This window comes from Vipera berus, assembly GCF_964194415.1.
Source record: "Vipera berus genome assembly, chromosome: 1".
Classification (NCBI taxonomy): domain Eukaryota; kingdom Metazoa; phylum Chordata; class Lepidosauria; order Squamata; family Viperidae; genus Vipera; species Vipera berus.
This window is the reverse complement of record NC_138202.1, coordinates 261005558-261026646: the sequence shown is the minus strand read 5'-3', so window position 1 is coordinate 261026646 and position 21089 is coordinate 261005558. Positions and strand designations below refer to the sequence as shown.

Below are 21089 nucleotides of genomic sequence, written 5' to 3'. Positions count from 1 at the left end.
TTCAGCCTTTCTTACCTTGGCCATGTCTCTGAGTATTGCACACCTTGTGCTTTTGGGCACTCCAGTGATGTTGCAGCTCTGAAATATGGCCAAACTGGTGGCAAGTGGCATCTTGGCAGCTGCACGCTTGACTTTTCTCAGTTCATGGGCAGTTATTTTGCGCCTTGGTTTCTCCACACGCTTCTTGCGACCCTGTTGACTATTTTGAATGAAACGCTTGATTGTTCGATGATCACGCTTCAGAAGCTTTACAATTTTAAGAGTGCTGCATCCCTCTGCAAGATATCTCACTATTTTTGACTTTTCTGAGCCTGTCAAGTCCTTCTTTTGACCCATTTTGCCAAAGGAAAGGAAGTTGCCTAATAATTATGCACACCTGATACAGGGTGTTGATGTCATTAGACCACACCCCTTCTCATTACAGAGATGCACATCACCTAATATGCTTAATTGGTAGTAGGCTTTCGAGCCTATACAGCTTGGAGTAAGACAACATGCATAAAGAGGATGATGTGGTCAAAATACTCATTTGCCTAATAATTCTGCACTCCCTATAGCTCTACTCACAATCTTCCTAAATAGTTTAACAGTGTAACTAGAGCTTTTATTAAAAGGTGGACATTCACTGTCATTGGAAGAAGGGGCACAATAACTCAATTGCATTGATTGCCCATTCTGGCTAACAGAAGCACAACTGTCCCAACCGCATACATAATTTGTTTGGAGCAAAGTGTGCCAAATACCTAGTATGACATCCACTCAATTGTCCTTTATACGCATATATTTCAAAGCTATGCGTCTCCACTTTTTAAAATTTATTTAAACACACACAAACTGAAGCTACTGCCTATATATAGTCTTGCATTTACAAACAGATGTTCAGATAAAGACTGTTTTCCAGCACATACCTGGAAACTTTTTTCCAACTTTCCAACAGCAGGGTTTTTAGAAAAGGGAAGATGATCCACTAAGAAATGGCTTTCACTTATTAGGACCCGGATATTTGTATAGTTGAAGTTAAAACCCAACTAATTTTTTAGCCTAGGTTGATCCCTCTATCCCACAACCAGAAGTATCTTCATGCAAAACACTTTTCTGTGGAAAAGATTAACCCCAGTCTGGGAGCTAGTGTCATTCTCTTTTCCCAATCTTTCTTCTGTATGCAACATTCTAGCATCCCTGAAATATGTAGTGCTGAAATAAGATTTGAAGTTAAGTGACACATTACATAAAGGTCTGGTCCCCCTAACAGTTTTATTTAAACAAGGTTGTAAAAATAAAAAAAAGTAATGAATAGAACTTGGAAATCTATGACCTCCATCAAAACATCAAAAACAAATTTGTGTCAGTCATACATTAGGACCAAAAGTGAACATGAGATACCACAGTGGTTAATACAGAGCATCTGATTATATGTATTCAGAAGATAGCTGGTACTTCAAAGTACAATGGCACCAGAATATAATGAATTAGTGTGAATGAACTGTTGATGGTTTCTGTAAATATTTAAACTGCTCTGATTTTGTAGAAGCAATAGAATCTTTTTAAGTCCCCATTAGCTGCTTTGACAAAATGTTTACAAAAGTTAGACCCCACCCCCCAAACACAATCTAAATAAATAGTTTGTCTTAAACATATTGGGTTAGTTGCTCAACAGCGGCATATCAGTGTCCATTGGCACAGGCGCAAGTTCACACAAATAAAATAATGTAGCTTCACTGGCTTCTGCTTCTGTCAGAGGTTCCAGACGAACGAGTTTACTTTGGGTTGGTTGAGGATCCAGACTGGTTTCAAGGAGTTCGTCCACTTCTATTGATTTATCTACAGAAGATGTGGTTTCTTGTGTACTCTCTGTTGCTGTGCTTGGGTTACCATCAAACAATGCGAGGAGAGGGAAAGCAGTATATTGAACGAGTTGTTTATCTATAGTAGAAGAAAATAAATCAAACCAAAGTCATTATTTTAAACAGACAGAAAAACCATTTTTGTATTTTTACAAAATGAAAGTGGAAAAAAAAACATGTTCAACATACTGTGTAGAAGGTTACCAGTATGCATTAATTGCATTTTGTTCCTATCTAAAAATAATTTCCATAAACTCTGAATACTGGACAAGCAAACAACTTTACAGTATGAAACCTCAGTCACCTGTTTTAGGGTTTGAATTGGGCACATTTGGTGAGTCTTGTTGAGGACTATGACTTTTCATAGTTTCAATTTCCTTTGTTTCCACCTGCGTAAAAGATGAAATGAAGAAAATGTTATACTAGAGAAAAGAGACTTTCAAAGTAAAATACACGTAGCCCTCAACTTAATAACCATTTGTTCTATGACCAGTTACAATGTCACTGGACAAATGGCACTTTCAGCTGGTCCTTGAAGTTATGGGTGTTGCAGGGGCACGATCAAAATCTAGGTCCTTCGTAACCTGCCTGCATTTATAACTGCAGGGTGCATTGCAATTTCCCCAAACCCACCTATCTCCCCCCCCCCATTTCTACCCTTTTACCTGCCCTACACTTCACCGCCCCTCCTCCCTTCGTTCTGCTGCTCCCAGCTAACCTTTGCCATCTTCCTTCACTGCTGATGAGGTGTGCCGGTCTGGCCCTTTGTGAGGCAGGTGCTGGCCACGTGATGCCTTCTTCTCAAGGCCGCATGCAGCCTTCCTGAAGTCACATATAGCCAGCATCTGCCTTGTGAGGGGAGGAAGAAGACAGCAAAAGTGAATTTGAGATGGCGAGGGCAGGACAGTGTAAGGGAACATGTGGGCTCTTTGGCCCCTGGCGGTAGCCCCGCTTCCCCCTGGCCAAGGTGTATTAATGTTTGGCCATAGCAGTTACTTAGTTGCACGCTGCCCTGCTAGCCTGCCATTGACTTTATTAGTTGGAAGCCACGAGAAAGTTGCAAGGAGATCCTTCCTTAAAAGGCCATGATTCTCATTTAATGAAGACAAAGGGACCACCAGGACCACCATAGCTAAGCTGTCTGCTTTATGACTGCATTGCTTAGCTATGGAAAATTCAGTCCCAATTACTGTAATTAACAAAGGACTATCTGTATTCTGCAGCAGTATTTAAAAATATGTGACATGCTCTAATTAGAATAAACAATAAGAACATTAAAAAAACAATGACAAACTAATATTTTGCCATGTACCAAGAAATATTTTTTTGGAATTGTAGAAACCTTCATCTGTATTTCCTCTACGTGCATGAAAAAGAGACTGGGGACATTAATACCATAATATACAAATTGTAATTTTATTCCTACCAGATAAATACTTTACATTAGGATGTGCAAAACATTTGGTGCACAGAACAATTTGTTTTGGAAGGTTTGGTCCTGAACCAAAAACATACATATTTGGTATATTTTGGTATATCCAGGGAACAAAATGGAGCTGTTTTGATATGGACAAAAATAGTTTAAAGGACTGAGGACAGAAAAGGCCAAGATGTCAGCAGATAAGACGAGACAGGGAGAAAAGGAGAGTTATTGGGAGGTTATGAGGCTTAGATCAATCAGTGGAATATGCCGTGGCTGAAGGGAGGGAAAAGAAAAAAAGATCCTGAAAAAAAGGTGGGGGGGGGAGAAGGCAGGCTGGTGGCATGTGCATGTTTGGGAACAGCTAAAGGAAGGTGCAAGGAGATGGACTCTGCCCAATTTTCCTATCCAGATTTTGTTTCATCTGAAGCTTGAAATGACAACCACATTCAAGGTTTCAGTATTGCAAACCGAGTTTCCTGAAACTGTTTTAACAATACTTCTGGAATACAAAATCTTGTTGCAGGTTCAAACCAAAATAATTTTCCCATTTTACAAACACTGCTGTTTTGATAGTTCTAGAAGCATTGCTATGAAATTGTAGCACATTCCTATACGGATGTACTAGATAAGACACAGAACATGGAATCTAGTAAGCAATGTAAAAAGAAACTCAGATCAGTACTAGAAAGCATGGCAATTGAAACAAACAGTAGTAGTCTTAAATTACGACCTTGCTAAAATTCAGACTTTTAAAAATACAAACATGTGATGTTGTAACACATTTCACTGATGTGCTAATGTAAACTTACTTTTGTACTACTGAAATGACTTGTAGGGTTCATCTGTACAGAACTTGAAAAAAGCTGAACAAAACAAAATGTCACATTTTAAAACGAAGATTCTAAATAATAAAATTGGCTATTTTTAAATCACACCAATGTTTTATGAAAATGTCTACATTAAAAATATTCTTTAGAAAATTTGAGAACGGGTTTTTTTTGTTTTCTCCGAAACGTTAAACTTTGCAGTTGGCATTAATATAGTACCTTGATGAAATATTTTAAAAGAAAAAAACGAGTTTTATAAAATTGAAACAAAAAAGCAGCAAATATTTACATCCACCAGAAGATCCGGATCTATGCTGAACTGCCGTCCTGACAGCATAGCCTGAAAGTCCTCTAAACTGCAATCAATGCTCTCAAGGTAATCCAGGAGTTCCACCCTAAAGGAAAAAGAAGACACTCTAGCTTTTTGAGCAGTAACTTATTCCCTGCTTGCCACTTTGGACTTCTAAAATAAAATCAAGAAAAATATACTCTTTTTCATATAATGTAAAAATGCTTGAGTATTTTTCTCTACAGATTCCAGAATATCAGCTGGTACAAAGTATAAAACCCAAGGGCAGCAGCATATAACCACAATTGCCCTGGACACAACCACCCGGGCTATCTGAAATTCATCTGTAAGTGATCCTTAATATTTATCAAGAATGGAGATACACATTGCCCATGGAAATTGATTTAACAGAAAAACCTAATTATTTAAGAATTTAAAGACTTAAGAGTACATTTGTTATTGTGAATTCAAATAAGTACCCAATTATTCTAAAACTACTGAATTCAAAATTCAATATTCTATAGTAAGCACATTGGAATCTCTTGAATTTAGCCAGTTCCAAACAGGAAAACACATAATCAGCATATTTGAAATATATGCACAATGTAAAATGTATGTGCAATTTTAAAAGAGGAAGAAAATAAGATGGTGCATAAACTTTAAAATTAAAAGGAACGTAAGAAAGTTTGGCTCACTTTCCAAGAAGGTTGATATTTTGTGAGATCACTCCATTTTCACTAAGAATAGAATCCATCATTGACACTGGATCTTCTGACGTTAAACTCGATTGGTTGTTTAACTGAACAGCACTAGACATTAATGGGTTTGCACCATCTGAGGAAGGACTCATTGATTCATCACAGGAAATACCAACTGGTTCAGCGTTTGTATTTTCTTGAATTATAGGTGTATATTCATCCTCATTATCATCTTCTACTATTACAATGTCAGGACTATAGCTGCAATGAAAATGTAAGATTAGCGAAAAGAAAGTGTTTCTTCTGTAATTTGATTGGAAGTCAAACTATTGTCTTCCTCAGCTTTGCTCAGACAGCATTTCTGTTTCTGTATTTCCCTTTGAATAATTAGAACTTCAACACATTTTGGGGAGGTAACAGAAGGGAGACTAGAAATTTACACAACCAAATTCCACACATTCCACATGCACATTTTTCTAAAACTGAACAATGTGACATTTTAATGTATATTGTATAGAGTATATTGCATAGACTTTAAAAAAAATCACAATCCATTTCACGAAATCCACAAAGTGTCTGCAACACTACATTTATTAGGCATTTAGAACTTTTGCTTCAAAAATAAAACCCCAAACACAAAACCGGCAGCTTTAAGTTAGCTCTGCAAAGCAAGCCAGGATTATTAATACTTTTACTTTAGTTATTTGCTACTAGTAGTAATGGCTGATGCAGTCTGAATCAGGTCTTGCCAGATCTAAGCATTTCTATTTCAAAGAAAATGTTGAGATTCTTCTAACTTATATATAGAAGTAAAAACTGCAGGCATCAATGCAGGATTGCCCAAGATTAAGGTAAAGGTAAAGGTTCCCCCGCACATGCGTGCTAGTCGTTTCCGACTCTAGGGGCTGGAGCTCATCTCCGTTTCAAAGCCGAAGAGCCAGCGCTTGTCCGAGGACATCTCCGTGGTCATGTGGCCGGCATGACTAGACGCCAAAGGCGCACGGAACGCTGTTACCTTCCCACCGTAGCGGTCCCTATTTTTCTACTTGCATTTTTACGTGCTTTCGAACTGCTAGGTTGGCAGAAGCTGGGACGAGTAACAGGCGCTCACTCTGTTACGCGGCACTCGGGATTCGACCCGCCAAACTGCCGACCTTCCGATCGACAAGCTCAGCGTCCTAACCCACTGAGCCACCGCGTCCCTTGCCCAAGATTACAGTTATGTTTATACCATACATAGATGTTTCTTACTTGGAATCTGAAACAGTATCTTCACTGGTTTCTGGAGTAACAGGTGCCTTTTCTTCATCTCCACTATCATCAGTGATGTCATAAATAATAATGTCATCTGACAGTTGTTCTCTTTGCTTTAAACCATCACTCCTGTTATGTGAAACCTGTCCATTTACAAGCGGTAATAACGTTAATTGCATATTAAAGATAAAACAGGAATAAGGATAGAAATATCTTTAAAGTGAGTAAGTAGCAATTAAAAGTAGTACATTCAGAATGAAATGGATTTATAAATCATTAGTTCAAACACCACAGCTATGGAATTAAAATATGATTTCTAACAGGATAATCATTCTTAAATAATTTAAGAGTAATAATGTAAATAAAAGAAGTACAACTCAAACTAGTTCATTTAATGATTGATCAAAGTCACAATGGTTCTGAAAAAATGTCACTTCTGACCGTTTTTCACACTTAGGAATGTTGAGCATCCCCATGGTCCCGTGAAAAAAATTCAGGCGCTTGGCAACTGACACATATTTATAATGGTTGCAGTGTAAGGGGTTATATGATCCACTTTTCAAGACCTTTTGATAAGCAAAGTCAATGGGGAAATCAGATTCACTTAACAATTGTGTTACTAACTTAACAAGTGCAGTGATTCACTTAATAACTGTGGCAAGCAAGATCATAAAACGGGGCAAAACTCACTTAACGAATGTCTCACTTAGCAACAGAAATTTTGGGCTCAACTGTTGTAAGTTGAGGATTACTTTTATTGTATTGTATCTCAGAGGTTCTTAGTTCATTTAGGGGAAAGAAATGAACACACTTGCACCTAATCTCAGCCATCAATGAAAAATATTTCGAATGGTATTTATTAGTAGTTCTCACTTCTGTCCTGGAGACATCAATTTAAGCCTTCATGGGATGATTCTTTCTGTCTTTTTTCTCTTCCATCATCCAGCTACAATCCTATTTACAACTCAGTATGCAAGGAGCAGTGATCAATCTTTTTTCACATCTGAGTGACATCAATTATGAAACTCTAAGAGTGGGATTCCAGGTTAAAACAAGGCTTCAGTCTCTTAATATTCTAAGCCATTACTTTAAGAGTCTATTCTAAGGTTTCTGCCTATTGTCCTGAAGATGCTGCAACCATCAAAATTAACTAAAGTCTATCAATAATTCTATTTTGTAAAGATGGTGAAATTTTGATTACTGGAATTTAACTAACATTTTATTAGATATAAAACTGCCTTTTTGTCTTTTAAACTACAAAAAAAATAATTTTTAACCTAATAATTTAAAGATACTATGCAACCCACAAAGAAACGAAAAATCTTAGTTAGGGAAATGCAAATATGCCACAAACACAAGAATAATTAACCTCATGATCTTTATCATTTTCTTTCTACTTGCATTGAATTGTATAGTTTGGTTTAATATAAACCATTATTTAGTCTTTGTAACTGAAGTCATTATAGTGGAAGGAGGGTTGTTATATTCAACAGAGGAAATAAATATGTTATTCTCTTAAAAACATAGTAATGGGCCCAAACATAGACCAGCCATGTTTACTAAAAAATGACATGGTCATAGAAAAGAAATGCAATGGATAGCATACAGGCAAGTTTATTCCAGTAGAAACCATTCCTACTGATAAAACCATGGGATGGTGATGCCCTCTTATTTCCTGCATCTTGGAAAAAAAAAGAGAAAATGCTCAAAGTTTAAGACCCAATTTAAGGGAGAATGTAGAACATCAGGGTAGAAAAAGTAGACCTGTGCAAAGTGATTTGAATTTGCACAACTTTGATTCTACATACAGGTGGTCCTTGACTTATGACCACAACTGAGCCCAAAATTTCTGTTGCTAGGTGAGACCTTTTGTTAAGTGATTTTGCCCCATTTTATGACCTTTCCTGCCACAGTTAAGTGAATCACTGCAGTTGTTAAGTTAGTAACACAGTTATTGAGTGAATGTGGCTTCCCCATTGGCTTTGCTTATCAGAAGGTCACAAATATATATGATCACACGGCCTCAGAACACTGCAACTAAATCGCAAATATGAGTCAGTTGCTAAGTGTCTGAATTTTGATTATGTGACCATGGGGATGCTGTAACGGTCATAAGTGTGAAAAATTGCCATAAATTACATTTTTTCAGTGCCATTGTAACTTCAAATGATCACTAAATGAACTGTTATAAGTTGAGGACTATCTGTAATCTGTAGTCTACAGCCACAATGAAAATAGTTGTTAATCTGTTTATAACTGCAATCACTAATCTCCTCATAATAAAACAAAAACTTCATTTAAACTGCTTTTCACCTGTATCTCAAACATCCATAATAAGATAGCTCCCCTAAGGTAGATAACTATTTACTGTTTTATTTTTTAAATATGTTTTAAAATTAACTCACATGTTTGTTTTCTGATGAGTCTTTGACAATCTGCTGAAATAAGTTAGACTTTGGAGCCCCATTATTATTCAGAAGCAGTGGGCTAAATCAGAAAAAAAAATGTTAATGCAGTTCTAAAAGCTACATTTAAAAAAAAAATCCCAGAATTTTAAAAAATGAGCTTACCGTTTGCGTTTCAGACTCACAAGCTGATTATTTTGAACGAGAGTAACAATGAACTGCACAATCTGCAGAAAAAAACCAATGCTTTAGTGCATTTCAAGCTCAAATAAGATAAGATAGTTAAGATAAGATAACCTTTATTGTCATTTTTTTACTGTGGGCACAAAGGCACACATCAAAAAATGAAATTTAGTTGGCCGTGCTCAAAGTGAAACACATCCTTGACACACACTTAAACATACTAATATACAACATATGGACAGACCCACACCCCTACATATACATAACAAATAAATAAATAAACTAGAAATCTAGTTTCTCTACTAGATGCTGCGGAATGATTGTGTTAAACGCCGAACTGAAGTCGACAAACAACAAACGCATGTATTTCTTTCCTTTAAGTGCTTCAAGCTCAGATGGAGAACATTAGAAATAGCATCTTCCGTAGAGTGATTTGGTCGGTAGGCAAACTGAAGTGGGTCAAATGCTGGTGGGAGGCTAGATACAATAATGTCCTTTATCAGCTTCTCAAAGCATTTCATAATGGTGGATGTCAGTGCAACCGGATGGTAATCATTGAGGCCTGTAATTGTGGACTTTTTTGGCACTGGCAAGATGATAGCGTCTTAAAACACGATGCAACCACTGGCTGCTGCAATGAGATTGAAAATACCTGTGAGAACACAAGCCAGCTCATCTGCGCATTCCCTAAGGACACATCCAGGGATGTTATCTGAGCCTGCTGCTTTCTGAATGTTAACTTTCTGCAGTGTCTTCTGGACAGAGGTGACATCAAAGCTTAGCACTTGCTCATCAGGATGGGGCACAGCTTTCCTAGCAGGAGTGCAATTTGATACCTCAAATCTACCAAAAAATGCATTCAGTTTGTTTAGGAAGTCTGTAACGTCCTTGAATCTTGATGGAGTCACCTTGTAATCCGTAATGGCCTTGATTCCTTGCCACATTCGCCTGGTGTTTGTTGGGTCCTGAAAAAAGTTCTGAATTTTCTGGCAATGGGCTTGCTTTGCAACTTTAATGGCATTTCTCAGATTTGCTCTGGCTGTTCTAAGTGCCAGCATGTCACCAGATTTCAAAGCCACATTCGGTGCTTTCAGCATCTTGCGGACCTCGTAAGTCAGCCAGAGTTTTTCATTTGCCCTCACAGCAAAGATTTTCAGGACACAGACATCTTCTATGCACTTTTGGATATATGCAGACACCGTGATGGCACGCTCCTCAACATTTGTATGTTGGTTATCAGTAGCTGCTTCCTTAAACATGCCCCAATCTGTGCACTCAAAGCAGTCTTGTAATGCTTCTATAGCTCCCTCTGTCCAAACACTGACCTGCTTTACTGTAGGTTTCACTCTGACTAATAAAGGTTTATATGCTGGAATAAGCAGCACTGAGAGATGGTCAGAGGGGCCCAGGTGAGGGTGGAGGATAGCTTTGAAAGCCTTCTTGATGTTGGAATAAGCAAGATGCAGTGTATTGTCCCCTCTGGTTGCAAAGTCCACATATTGATGGAAAGGTGGCAGGGTAGTTTTCAAATCCACTTGGTTAAACTCTCCCACTGTAATAAATAAAACAAAACTACATACCTCTATGGAAATAAGTCTGAACTTAACAGAATTTGTTAATTTACATTGGAAATTAAGTTTCTTGTGCATAAGAGAACAAATTGTTTATCAGGTTGCACAAAAACAAAAGAGAAGTCATTCCTAGATGCTTCAGATGGCTTGGACATGTGAGAATAGCTGGTTCATGAAGCTGTCAACACCTCTGTGGTTCCTTGATACCTCTAAAGAAATATTGGTGCACTCCCTTCGAAAGAAACTTTCCCTAAAGTAAGCAATACAAGTAGTCCTCAATTTAGGACAATTGAGCCCAAAATTTGTGTTGTTAAGTGAGACGTTGCCCATTTTACGACTTTTCTCACTACAGTTGTTAAGTGAATCACTGCAATTGATAAGTTAGTAACTTAGTTGTTAAGTGAATCTAGTTTCCCCATTGACTTTGCTTGTCAGGTCGCAAAAGGTGATCACATGATCTTAGGACACAGCAACGGTCATAAACATAAACCAGTTGCCAAGCATCTGAATTTTGATCACATGATCATGGGGATGCTGCACAGGGGAGAAAAATGGTCATAAATCACTTTTTTTGGTGCCGTTGCAATTTTGAAGTGACTAAATGAACTGTTGTAAGTCGAGGACTACCTACCTATATTAGGCAAATATTGTCCTGTTTCTAATCTTCCCCTTTAAGGGAAGTTGTTGAGAAGGCAATATGGTTCCAGATGCAGAATGCTCTAGATTTAACAGATTATATAGATTATATGGATCTTTTTAATCAATTCTAGAAATGGGACTGGTCATTTTGGTAGATCACCTTTGACACAGTTGTCTTGGCCTCTTAGGAACTTTCTAGACTGCCTACTATTGTTGGGGATTCCAGTCACTGTTTTACAGTGGTTCCACTCCTTCCAAAACAAGCAGTTCCAGTCAACGGCAGTGGGGAGTAAAGGCTGGTTCCATGGATGTTCCCTTGTCAGCTTCTCTTGTCCCTGTTGTTTGACATGTACATGAGGCTGCTAGGAAAAATCTCCAGATAGCGAGGTAAATTTTGCCCCTCAGAGCAAGGAAGGAACATTTTTTTCTATATTGTTTTTTTTATTGTGCTGTGTACATATTTTCTTAGTAACACCAACATTCATAAATAAAGCACTTGCATCAATAACTTGAGCTAAGGTTTCTGCAATGAGAATAAGTGATGGATAGCCAATATGAAGATACTTGAAAGAATTCCTACATTACAATGTAGCCTAAAGCATCAAATATTATATAAAAAGACTTCTGCTGAAGTAATAAGGAATATGACTTTTCCACACACATTCCATATCTGCTGTTTTATTCTGGAGAATCTTTCAGAGCTTTTGGGATAGTGCTTAAGAACTTACTATCTTGACAAAGAACAAAATGAATGCAACCCAATCAGTCCAAAGATAATGAGTGAGGCTGTATTTTACCCCTACCCCCATAATTTTATTTTTCTTACGTCTTTTCCCCCAAAGAACTAATCATTTACAACATTTGAGTTAATTTGTAGGAACCAATTAATATATTTTTAAGATTCTGATTTTGCAGGAATTTTTACTCTCCAATTGCTGTCAGTAAAAAGTATTTAATCTGTTAATTTGTATTATATTCACTAAAGCCATTTTTTCCCTTCACATAGATTATATATGAAAATGAATCTGAGAAAAATTAAGATAATTACCTTCCGAATAACTTGTTGCTGCTGCAGATGTTTTGCTCTCAATTCTGCTACCTCCCGCCAAAGTGATTCATTCTCTCTGTTTCAAGACATTTATAGTTAGGGCAAAGATTAAAATGTTTGCATATGAATATTAGAAATGTATCCTGAAAAACAATATTAAAAATCACTAGTATGACACAGATAATTCTATTGAGATGAGACATAATTTTTAGTTATAGAAATTTTCACATTAAAACATTTGATATTAAAAGGCCAGTTTTTCCAGTTTTGATAAACAATAAAGTGATATCATATTGACTAACGTGTATTTACTTCTTCAATGCAGAAAGTCTGGACTCAATAGTTTCTTGTTTAATTTGAACCTTCTGAGCGCTGCTTATAATTTTAGACAGATCTTCTTGGCGAATTTTATTTTCTTCAGGCTTCGAGGAAGAAACCTGTTTAAAAAAAACATTCCAGATGCAAATGAGTAATAATATACAAGTTGATAACAGCTTGAAATAGGTCTTCTGTGATAATGGAAATTGAAATTTGTTTTGGAAATGAATTCCAAAATACTATGATGCCTGTGAGATATGCATAATATAGGTGAATTTCAGCAAAAGGTGTTCAAAGTTCTATAAAACTTTTCACTAACCTTTCTTTTAATATGTTCCAATAAGTCTTCCCGTCCTTGTTTGAAATAGGGATGTTGGAACTCAACAGGACCATCTCTTTCCAATTTAACAATACCAGAATCCACATGGACCACTTTACGGAAACCATCTGAAAAATTACACCCACAATGTAAAAATCAAGAGGAATATTCAAAGGCTTCATTCAAACAAAGTGAAGATTTCCATACTTAAACAATGTAACAAACATTGCAATTCTCATGTAAACAGTTTTGCTAATATATAAGACAAAAAAATTAACATAGGAAGCAGTACCTGATCACTTACTTCCCCTTCTAGCTTCACAGATAATGCTGTTTTTCTGGGAAGGATGGGGCAATTGCAAATGCAACAGTGTTGTTACTATACCACTTGATATGTATAAAAAATACTATATATAAACAAGATTTCCTTCCGAAAATTGGGACATAAATTGGCCCTGCTACAACTGAGCAAAACCTAACCTTTCAGGTGATACTTATTATCAATACCATGGAATTTTATTCTCAATATATTTGTGAAAAAATAGTTCTGCTAACTGATGCTTAAGGACATATTACAACAGTTAAGTCTTTTCATAACCCTGAACTATAATATTCAATAATGACACAAAGCATGAAAAAATATTAACTATCCTTCTTGGGTTTTAGTGTTTCAGAGGACCTAGAACACTGGGCATTGAAAATTTCAGCAAATGCAATTCTTAAAATATAGCAACTACATTCCTTAGAAACTTGTTTATGTTCATGATCAAAATTTAATCTTGAATGACTATAGAATGTAATAATGTAAAACAAAAAATGAATTTACTTCAAGATTAATAGTATAAAACATTCCACATTTTAAGTGCATATCTAAATATGTAATATTACTTTAAAAAATCCTCACACATATTCAGCTGCCTCACAAAGCTTGCCATGTTGTTGTGTTTGAAATACTTCGGAAGAATCTCTTTTGAAAACCTTTGTTCATCCAATACCAGGAAACTCTGGCCATTCTGAAATTAAAGAATCACATACAATTATGGTGAGAATCTATATAAAATGAAAAATGTTTTGTATATATTTACAACTAACTTCTCACTGAAGCATTCTTTAATGTATGTGTGTGTGTGTGTATATAACAGAATTTAAAAAATAGTTAATATCAAAATTATGAGAGCTTTCACTGAAAATGGTAATGATTATGAACAAGATTAACACAGAATCTTAAAGAGGCAAGTCATGAATACATTAATGACAGGAACTCAGATCAAAGTACAAAACAGTTTAATATTGTGCTTGACCATATAAGAACTGCCTAACAAAAGGAATTTTGGTTACAGGTTATTTGGTTGGTTCTAAAACATGTAATTTTTATTATTTCAACTTCTAAGAGTAGTGGTGGTGCACTGGTTAGAATGCAGTATCACACGCTAATTCAGCTCACTGCCAGAAGTTTGATTCTCACCAGCTCAAGTTTGACTCGGCCTTCCATTCTTCTGAGGTCAGTAAAATGAGGAGTCAGATTGTTGGGACAATATGCTGATGAGAGGGCTGTAAAAGCACTGTGAAATGGTATATAAGTCTTAAGTGCTATTGCTATTGTTTTGCTATTGATGTGTCCTTGGAAAAAGTGTAATGATGGTGGCAAAGTAATGATAAGGGAACAAGCTGGGAAAGATGTTCTTCCTTATTCATTTGGGGAAATACTAATTGCCTAATGAGATAAAAATAAAAATAAATAAGTAACTCAGACTATCAGAGAATATGGTTTTTAGTTTCTATGGAAAAAGGGATTATACCAGTGAATAAATCTATGAGGAAAATTTAAGTTTGGAATGGGAGAATAAAATCAAGATATGAAAGATATAGACAAGGTGTCTAAGCAAAAAGGCAGTCTAATTAATAGGCTAAGAATAACAGAACAGCAAATCGATTAAGAACCAAGAGGATCTAAAAGAAAATTATCTACTAGAACAGCAGGTTAAGAAATAATAATAAATTTAACTTGTGGACTAGAAAGGAGAATATGAAACACTGGGTAGCAGAAGTAATAACAAATGAGGAGACAGAATCACTGTAAGGCTCAGACAAAGTTTTGGTATAAAAAGACTGAAGAAAAGAAAAAAGAGGTAGGAGACTTGGCACATCAAGAACTAGAGTCAGACAGGGCCCTTGATTGACACTGCATAGCTTGGCATATGTGACATAAATTATTTTTAACTACTGTTTTAAAATAGTAGCTATAGTATCTCTAGCATATTATCAAATATCATTTTTTCCAATTACACAGATTTTATTATGTGTATGTGAACCAGTTTTGTGTAGTGGTTAAAGTACTAGATTAAAAACTAGAAGGCCCAGAGTTGCTATATATTTCCTGCCTTAGGCACAAAGCTAGTTGGGGGATCTTGGACAATTCATGGTCTCTCAGCTCTAGGAAGAAGCAGGCAATGGCAAACCAATCCCAAAGCCTTGCCAAGAAAATTGCAGGGACATGTTCAGGCAGTCAGGAGTCAACACTAGCTTTAAGGTACTCCCCCTCCCCCACCAAAAGTGTGTATAGTATTTTAAAATGTTTAAATAGTGTTATATGCAATCACAATTAGCACTGGAATCTCAGTCACTGAGTGAAGCAGTTACTAAGCAAGTTGTCATGCAACTATTTTGTTCTACATCCGCAATCCTGGTTGCGATTAAGTGATGTTGTGGATCATTAAGCAAAGTCATAGGGTACGGACAGTAAGATGCCTGAGGAAGGCTTTGCTCAGGAGCTGAAAATCCTCCCTGCCAAAATCCAAGCAGCATTTTCAGCCCTGAGCAGAGATACTCATCTGCGTTCTGTGATGGCCTTCCCCCATCAACCCAACTGAGACCCCCCTGCCCTCTTTTCCTTACCAAATTGCATCTACATTCAATGCTTAGATTTTAGCTTCCTCTCGTCTTCGGGGGTGGCTGAAAGAGCTGCCTACCAAAGGAATTCGGCTTCCTTCTGCACACAGAATGGAACTCCTTCGCCAGAGTGCAGGAATGGAGCTCCACTTTGGCAACCTGCTGGAGTTCAGTTTCCCTCTGTATGTGGGAAAAAAACCTGTCCAAGTAAGGTACAGGAATACAGCCCAAATATCCAAGTTTCGACTTTCTGTTTCCGCACCCTGCCAAAAGAAGTCAGCTATCCTCCATGGGAAGGTGAAGAAATAAAGCAAAATCTTTAAGATTCGAGCTGTTTCCTCACGAATTCAGCTCCCCTTGGCAGGCAGCTCTTTCAGCCAGACAGGAGGCAGTTATCTTAGCAAGAAGCAGCAGCTTGCAACCTTCCCTTTCTAGATCAGCTGGCAAAGATTGCAAATAGCTATCACTATGATCATGGGGTTCTTGGCAACCCCCTTGTAAGTGCAAAGAGATTGCAAATACCAGATTGTGATCATGTGACCACAGGAATAGCGTTGCAATGTTTTGTGCTGGCTGAAGTGCTTTATGGGCTATAAAACACTGTTTCTGAGGCCATTATAATTCTGGACTGATGTTAAATGAAGGTCATAAGTCAAGGACTGCCTGTATATAAACTAATTTTTTGTAAGAGGTTTATAACACAATTGAATATTATGTATATAACCCAAATGACAAACTAAACATTATGGCTTCCCCAAATTCAGTATTTTAACTTGAGATTTTTCTGGTCATTTCTCTAAATTATATATTTTGGGGAGAGTAATCTTAAATGTGGCTCTGATCCTTAATAGCCCCAGCAACAAAATCAAACACATGACAATGGTTGCTAAAGGAATCAGCATAATAGCAATGACAGGTAACCTGCCTATCATTATGTCCATTATGATTATCAAAAAAGGTAAAAAGTTCAGAAATTCTACAACAAAATTACTCTATCCCCTTCAGACACGAGACAGGATGATCATTTTACTTTTATACCAGAAATGCCCTGCCACTGTATGTAGCTTACTAGCATCAATGTAAAATCATACCGATATAGATTTAATATACCAGGGTATCATGGGTTCTGCCAACAAAGGGGATTTAGAAACAATTATATTCTAGAAGACTAGGATTTATAGACCTATTTTTATATCATTAAGATGACCTAATGGCCTATTTTACCTACTAGTGATTAATCCAAAATTCAACATTAAAATAAAAAAACAATAAAATATCCAATTAATGCTAAAAATAGACACATGCAAGTGGACATGACATAAAGGCAATGTAAACTATGAATGTCTCCTAGGATCTGCTCAATGTTTGCTTTAGTCATCCAAAGAATATGCATGAAAATTGATCACCCTAGTTTCCAATCCCTATTGCAACCTGTACAGAGCCAAACATAACCTTACAAGTAATAAAGCAAATCTTATTCACTATGCCAGCGGAAATAAAGTGGTACAAGATAATTTCATAATTTTTTCTAATATTATTTATATTCCTTTGAGGAAAAAAAAACAACTTTGAAGTTGTAACAAGGAAACAATTACAACATCTCCACTTTCAAACATAATTATTTGGCACAGGTACAGATACACTTATAAATTCTCTCGCCCTTAATATCTAGGAATTCTTTTGTAAGCAATTTCTTCAAAATAGTAACTTAACCGTTACATTGTATTCTCTGTAATATTTTGATACCAAATACTGATCTATGAAGCAACTATCTCTCCTAATACCATATTAGGCTATATATGAACTATTTCCACATATTAAATTAGACCCAAGACAAGGACATTCATATGTTGAAAATACTCCAATATCTACAGAAAAGTCTACTGAAATAAGCCCTACTTATGACACCTAATCTACTGATATTATACAAGTTTTCCCACATGGAGCTGATGAAGCTACAGTATCTGTTTACAAAAAGGTATGGGGCAGTATTATTGCCGCAATTTTTTTGCAGTCAATAACTAAATCCTAACTGGATTTGCTTGCATTTTCTTTACCACATTTGAACTCAACCACTGTAACTTATGGAATAGAGTTACTATATCTGACCCTATTTTATTTAGAGTAAGAAAATGTATGAATGCATATTTACATTTACTCTTATTAGAGTGAAGCAAAATCGGGACACTTCAACTGACCTTGCTGACTATTTCTGAACCTATTTAAATGTTAATAGTAAATACATCAGCGCTAAGGTAGCTAACAATCAAAAGATCAGATAGGCCTGTGGTGGTGAACCTGTGGCACACAGAGCCCTCTCTGTGAGCACACGTGCCACTGCCCTAGTCCTAAGGCTTCAGCTGGGTTTTATAAAACCTTTTCGCTTTAGGCCTCTGCCGCCATGTGCAAAAAAAAAGAAAAAAGAAAAAAGCTCAATCAATTTCAACTTCTCATAGGAAAAAAAATATCTTGCAATGTTGGAATTGCTTGATTGAACTTTTTAGTCCCACCCAGTCTGCCGTTACCACCGCAGCCACACCCACCCAATGGGCCACACCCACTCAATGGGCCACACCCACTCAATGGGCCATGCCCACCAGGCACCCAACGATACATAAGTTGGTTTTGGGTTGCAATTTGGGCACTCGGTCTCTAAAAGGTTCGCCATTACTGAGATAGGCCATGAAAACAAGAGTGATCTAAGTACAGTTCTAAACAACACTCCTTTAGTAAATTGCTTCCCAATTCCAACAACCACTGACAGAAAATTAGCTACCAAGAGTAAATTTTGAAATTTTACCTTCCAAGAAATATTTAATGAGTGGCCCTGTCTGGCTGTGCAATCAACACAGGTAAAATCAATCAATGGTGGGTTCCAGTTTAAAAATGGAGGAATGTGGGGCGCAAACTCCAGTTCCTGTTTATTACAAGGACAACCCCTCAAACACAAATATTTTTCTTGCAAAAACTTTGAGGCAAATACCTTCAGAAAAGCTTTCAACTAAAATGAAAAACTGACTTGGTGAACAAGCAAAACAGCATAAACTGAGCAGCCTGATGAGACTTATTGAAAATGCAGAATTATATCCTACTTGAGAAAGAAACGATGATAGCCTAATATAAAAGTGAGTTCTTTGGGTTCAAAAAAATTTGGCCAACTATAGGGATAGGACAATTACTGCATTCTTGGTCTATCTTAAAGACCTTGAAGGCAATTTCCCCAGGTGCATGAGCAAGGAGGAGAGGCAAGTCCAGCTGGTAATGTGGCTTTTATTATTGAAATTATAATTTACCTCAAATGTCAGCCAGCCATATAAATTTAAATAAAATAGCTCAGCCAGAGGTTCAGGGCATACAATCAGTATGAACATTAAATTGATGAATTTAACGAATTAACATTAAATTCAACATCCTCTTTTGGGTACCAAATTAACACTATTGGAAAGTACAATATTCCCCAAATCAGACTATTCCACCCGCACATCCCTCACTCGCAGAAGCAGCTTGATTTGGAGCAGGGGGTGTCAAGAGGGATGCTTGATTAGCTTAAGACAGAGGTCTTCAAACTTGGCCCTTTTATGACTTGTGGACTTCAACTCCCAGAATTCCTCAGCCAGCATGCCTGGCTGAGGAATTCTGGGAGTTGAAGTCCACAAGTCATAACAGGGCCAAGTTTGAAGACCCCTGGCTTAAGAGATCAGCTTCCTCACCCAGGACTACCGGGCATGTCAGGATTCCCGCACCCAGGGATCTCTCTCCAGTTCTGCATAGACCCCAGAGACGTGCCCCGTGCCGGTCTCGGTCCAGGCCCTTCTGCAACGATGCTTTCCATTCGGAGGATTCCCCCTTGGCGGCCTTGCAGTAGTCCTCTTTGGACGCCATGTGACAGTTGGGGCCTCCCAACGGCCTCGTCCCCGGGAAGGACAAGGGCGCTAGGCGGGCCCGGGGAAATGACCGACGCGGGGAACCGGAGCGGGAGAGTTTACACGGGGAGGTGACAGGATCCGATAGCCGTCGGTGATCTCGGGACAAACCTTCACCCGAAAAAAAATAAAAACCGTGACTCACGCCGGATCACGCCCCCCTTTCCTCTTACAAGCGCCGCCTGCCGGGCCTTTTGTCCCGCCGTACGGGCCAGAGGGAGCCCGGCCGCGAAAGCAAGGCTCCAGGAGGGCAAGCAAGGGAAGGGAAAAGGCCGGTTCCCTTCTCTCTCTCCCCCTCCCTCCGCCCCCTTCGCGGCGGGCCCCTCTCCAGAACGCCTACCTGGCTCCAGGTGATGAGCTGGTTACTGGGTGCGTCGCCCACCAGCGCCCAAAGTTTACTTAGAAAAGCCGGGACTGCCGTGGCGGCGGCGGCGGCGCCCGTGCTGCCCGCCGACATGACCGGCTGCTGCTGCTGCTTCATTATGGCTCCGCGGAGTAAGGGGGGGGGAGCAGAGCGGAGGGAATCCGGACCGGCGATCGTTCCTGCCTGTCGCGCCTGCGCAAGCTCGCGAGACACACGCGCGAGGGCCGGGAAGCCGCTTTCAACTCTGCCTTTACATAACGGGACCACGTGCGCGGCCCTCACGAACCACAACAGCCAGAAGCTTTCGCTGCCATTGGGTAAAGGGCTCGCGGGCTCGCCATTGGCTTGGCGCGGCGGGAGACGGAAATTTCCACCGACTGGAATGCAAAAGAGAGAGCCGGGACGGCCAATGAGAGAAGCGTTCGCCTAATAAGAATGAAAGAGACGCGCGCGTCGGCTGAAAAAGGGGAGGGGGGGGTTGCCTAATTACTGGAGCTGCGGAGGAAAAGTTACCATAGCAACAGAGGAAAGCAACCACAGCAGCGTTGGAGAAAACACACCGGTGCTTAATTGAAGATTAACTTTCATTCCGCTGTTCCTCTGTTTACGTGTCCAATCCTATACTTTTCTAATCCCCAGGAACTAAATTGGACCTGTTGTTGTTAGTTGCGAAGTCGAGTCCGACCCATCGCGACCCTATGGACAACGTTCCTCCAGGCCTTCCTGTCCTCTACCATCTTCTGGAGTCCATTTAAGCTCACGCCTACTGCTTCAGTGACTCCATCCAGCCACCTCATTCTCTGTCGTCCCCTTCTTCTATTGCCCTCGATCTTTCCCAGCATTAGGCTCTTCTCCAGTGAGTCCTTCCTTCTCATTAGGTGGCCAAAGTATTTGAGTTTTAGCTTCAGGATCTGGCCTTCTAAAGAGCAGTCAGGGTTGATCTCCTCTAGGACTGACCGGTTTGATCGCCTTGCAGTCCAAGGGACTCGCAGGAGTCTTCTCCAGCTCCATAGTTCAAAGGCTTCAATTCTTTGGCGCTCAGCCTTTCTTATGGTCCAACTTTCACTGCCATACATTGCAGCTGGGAAGACCATA

General features: G+C 38.5%; 1 protein-coding gene across 4 annotated transcripts; it reads right to left on the bottom strand.

Moving 5' to 3' along the window:
* Positions 1 to 1235: 1235 nt before the first annotated feature.
* HSF2 (heat shock transcription factor 2) lies at positions 1236 to 20206 on the bottom strand. Of its 4 annotated transcripts, none has more exons than XM_081322744.1 (13): positions 19971 to 20206; positions 13723 to 13831; positions 12819 to 12946; positions 12494 to 12618; positions 12182 to 12257; positions 8906 to 8967; positions 8741 to 8822; positions 6333 to 6478; positions 5079 to 5342; positions 4384 to 4489; positions 4077 to 4130; positions 2149 to 2233; positions 1236 to 1923 (listed from the first exon to the last, which is right to left on the bottom strand). In XM_081322744.1, the coding sequence occupies exons 1-13, from the start codon at positions 20109 to 20111 to the stop codon at positions 1643 to 1645; spliced, it is 1659 nt and encodes a 552-aa protein (XP_081178870.1). In that variant the 5' UTR covers positions 20112 to 20206; the 3' UTR covers positions 1236 to 1642. The 4 variants fall into 4 exon arrangements, 3 of the variants coding, with proteins under 3 accessions (XP_081178870.1, XP_081178871.1, XP_081178872.1); XR_014025818.1 differs by lacking the exon at positions 1236 to 1923 and adding an exon at positions 2563 to 2693 and having other exon boundaries at positions 2155 to 2233; XM_081322745.1 differs by lacking the exon at positions 4077 to 4130.
* Between the last annotated feature and the right edge of the window lie 883 nt (positions 20207 to 21089).

Excerpts from the sequence above, each read along its gene's own strand:
- HSF2 (XM_081322744.1), bottom strand. The coding sequence starts at position 20,111 with ATGAAGCAGCAGCAGCAGCCGGTCATGTCGGCGGGCAGCACGGGCGCC. Across the intron at positions 8,823-8,905 it reads GTGAGTCTGAAACGCAAACG|CCCACTGCTTCTGAATAATA; the intron begins GTAAGCTCATTT and ends TTTCTGATTTAG. Across the intron at positions 5,343-6,332 it reads GATACTGTTTCAGATTCCAA|CTATAGTCCTGACATTGTAA; the intron begins GTAAGAAACATC and ends TTTTCATTGCAG.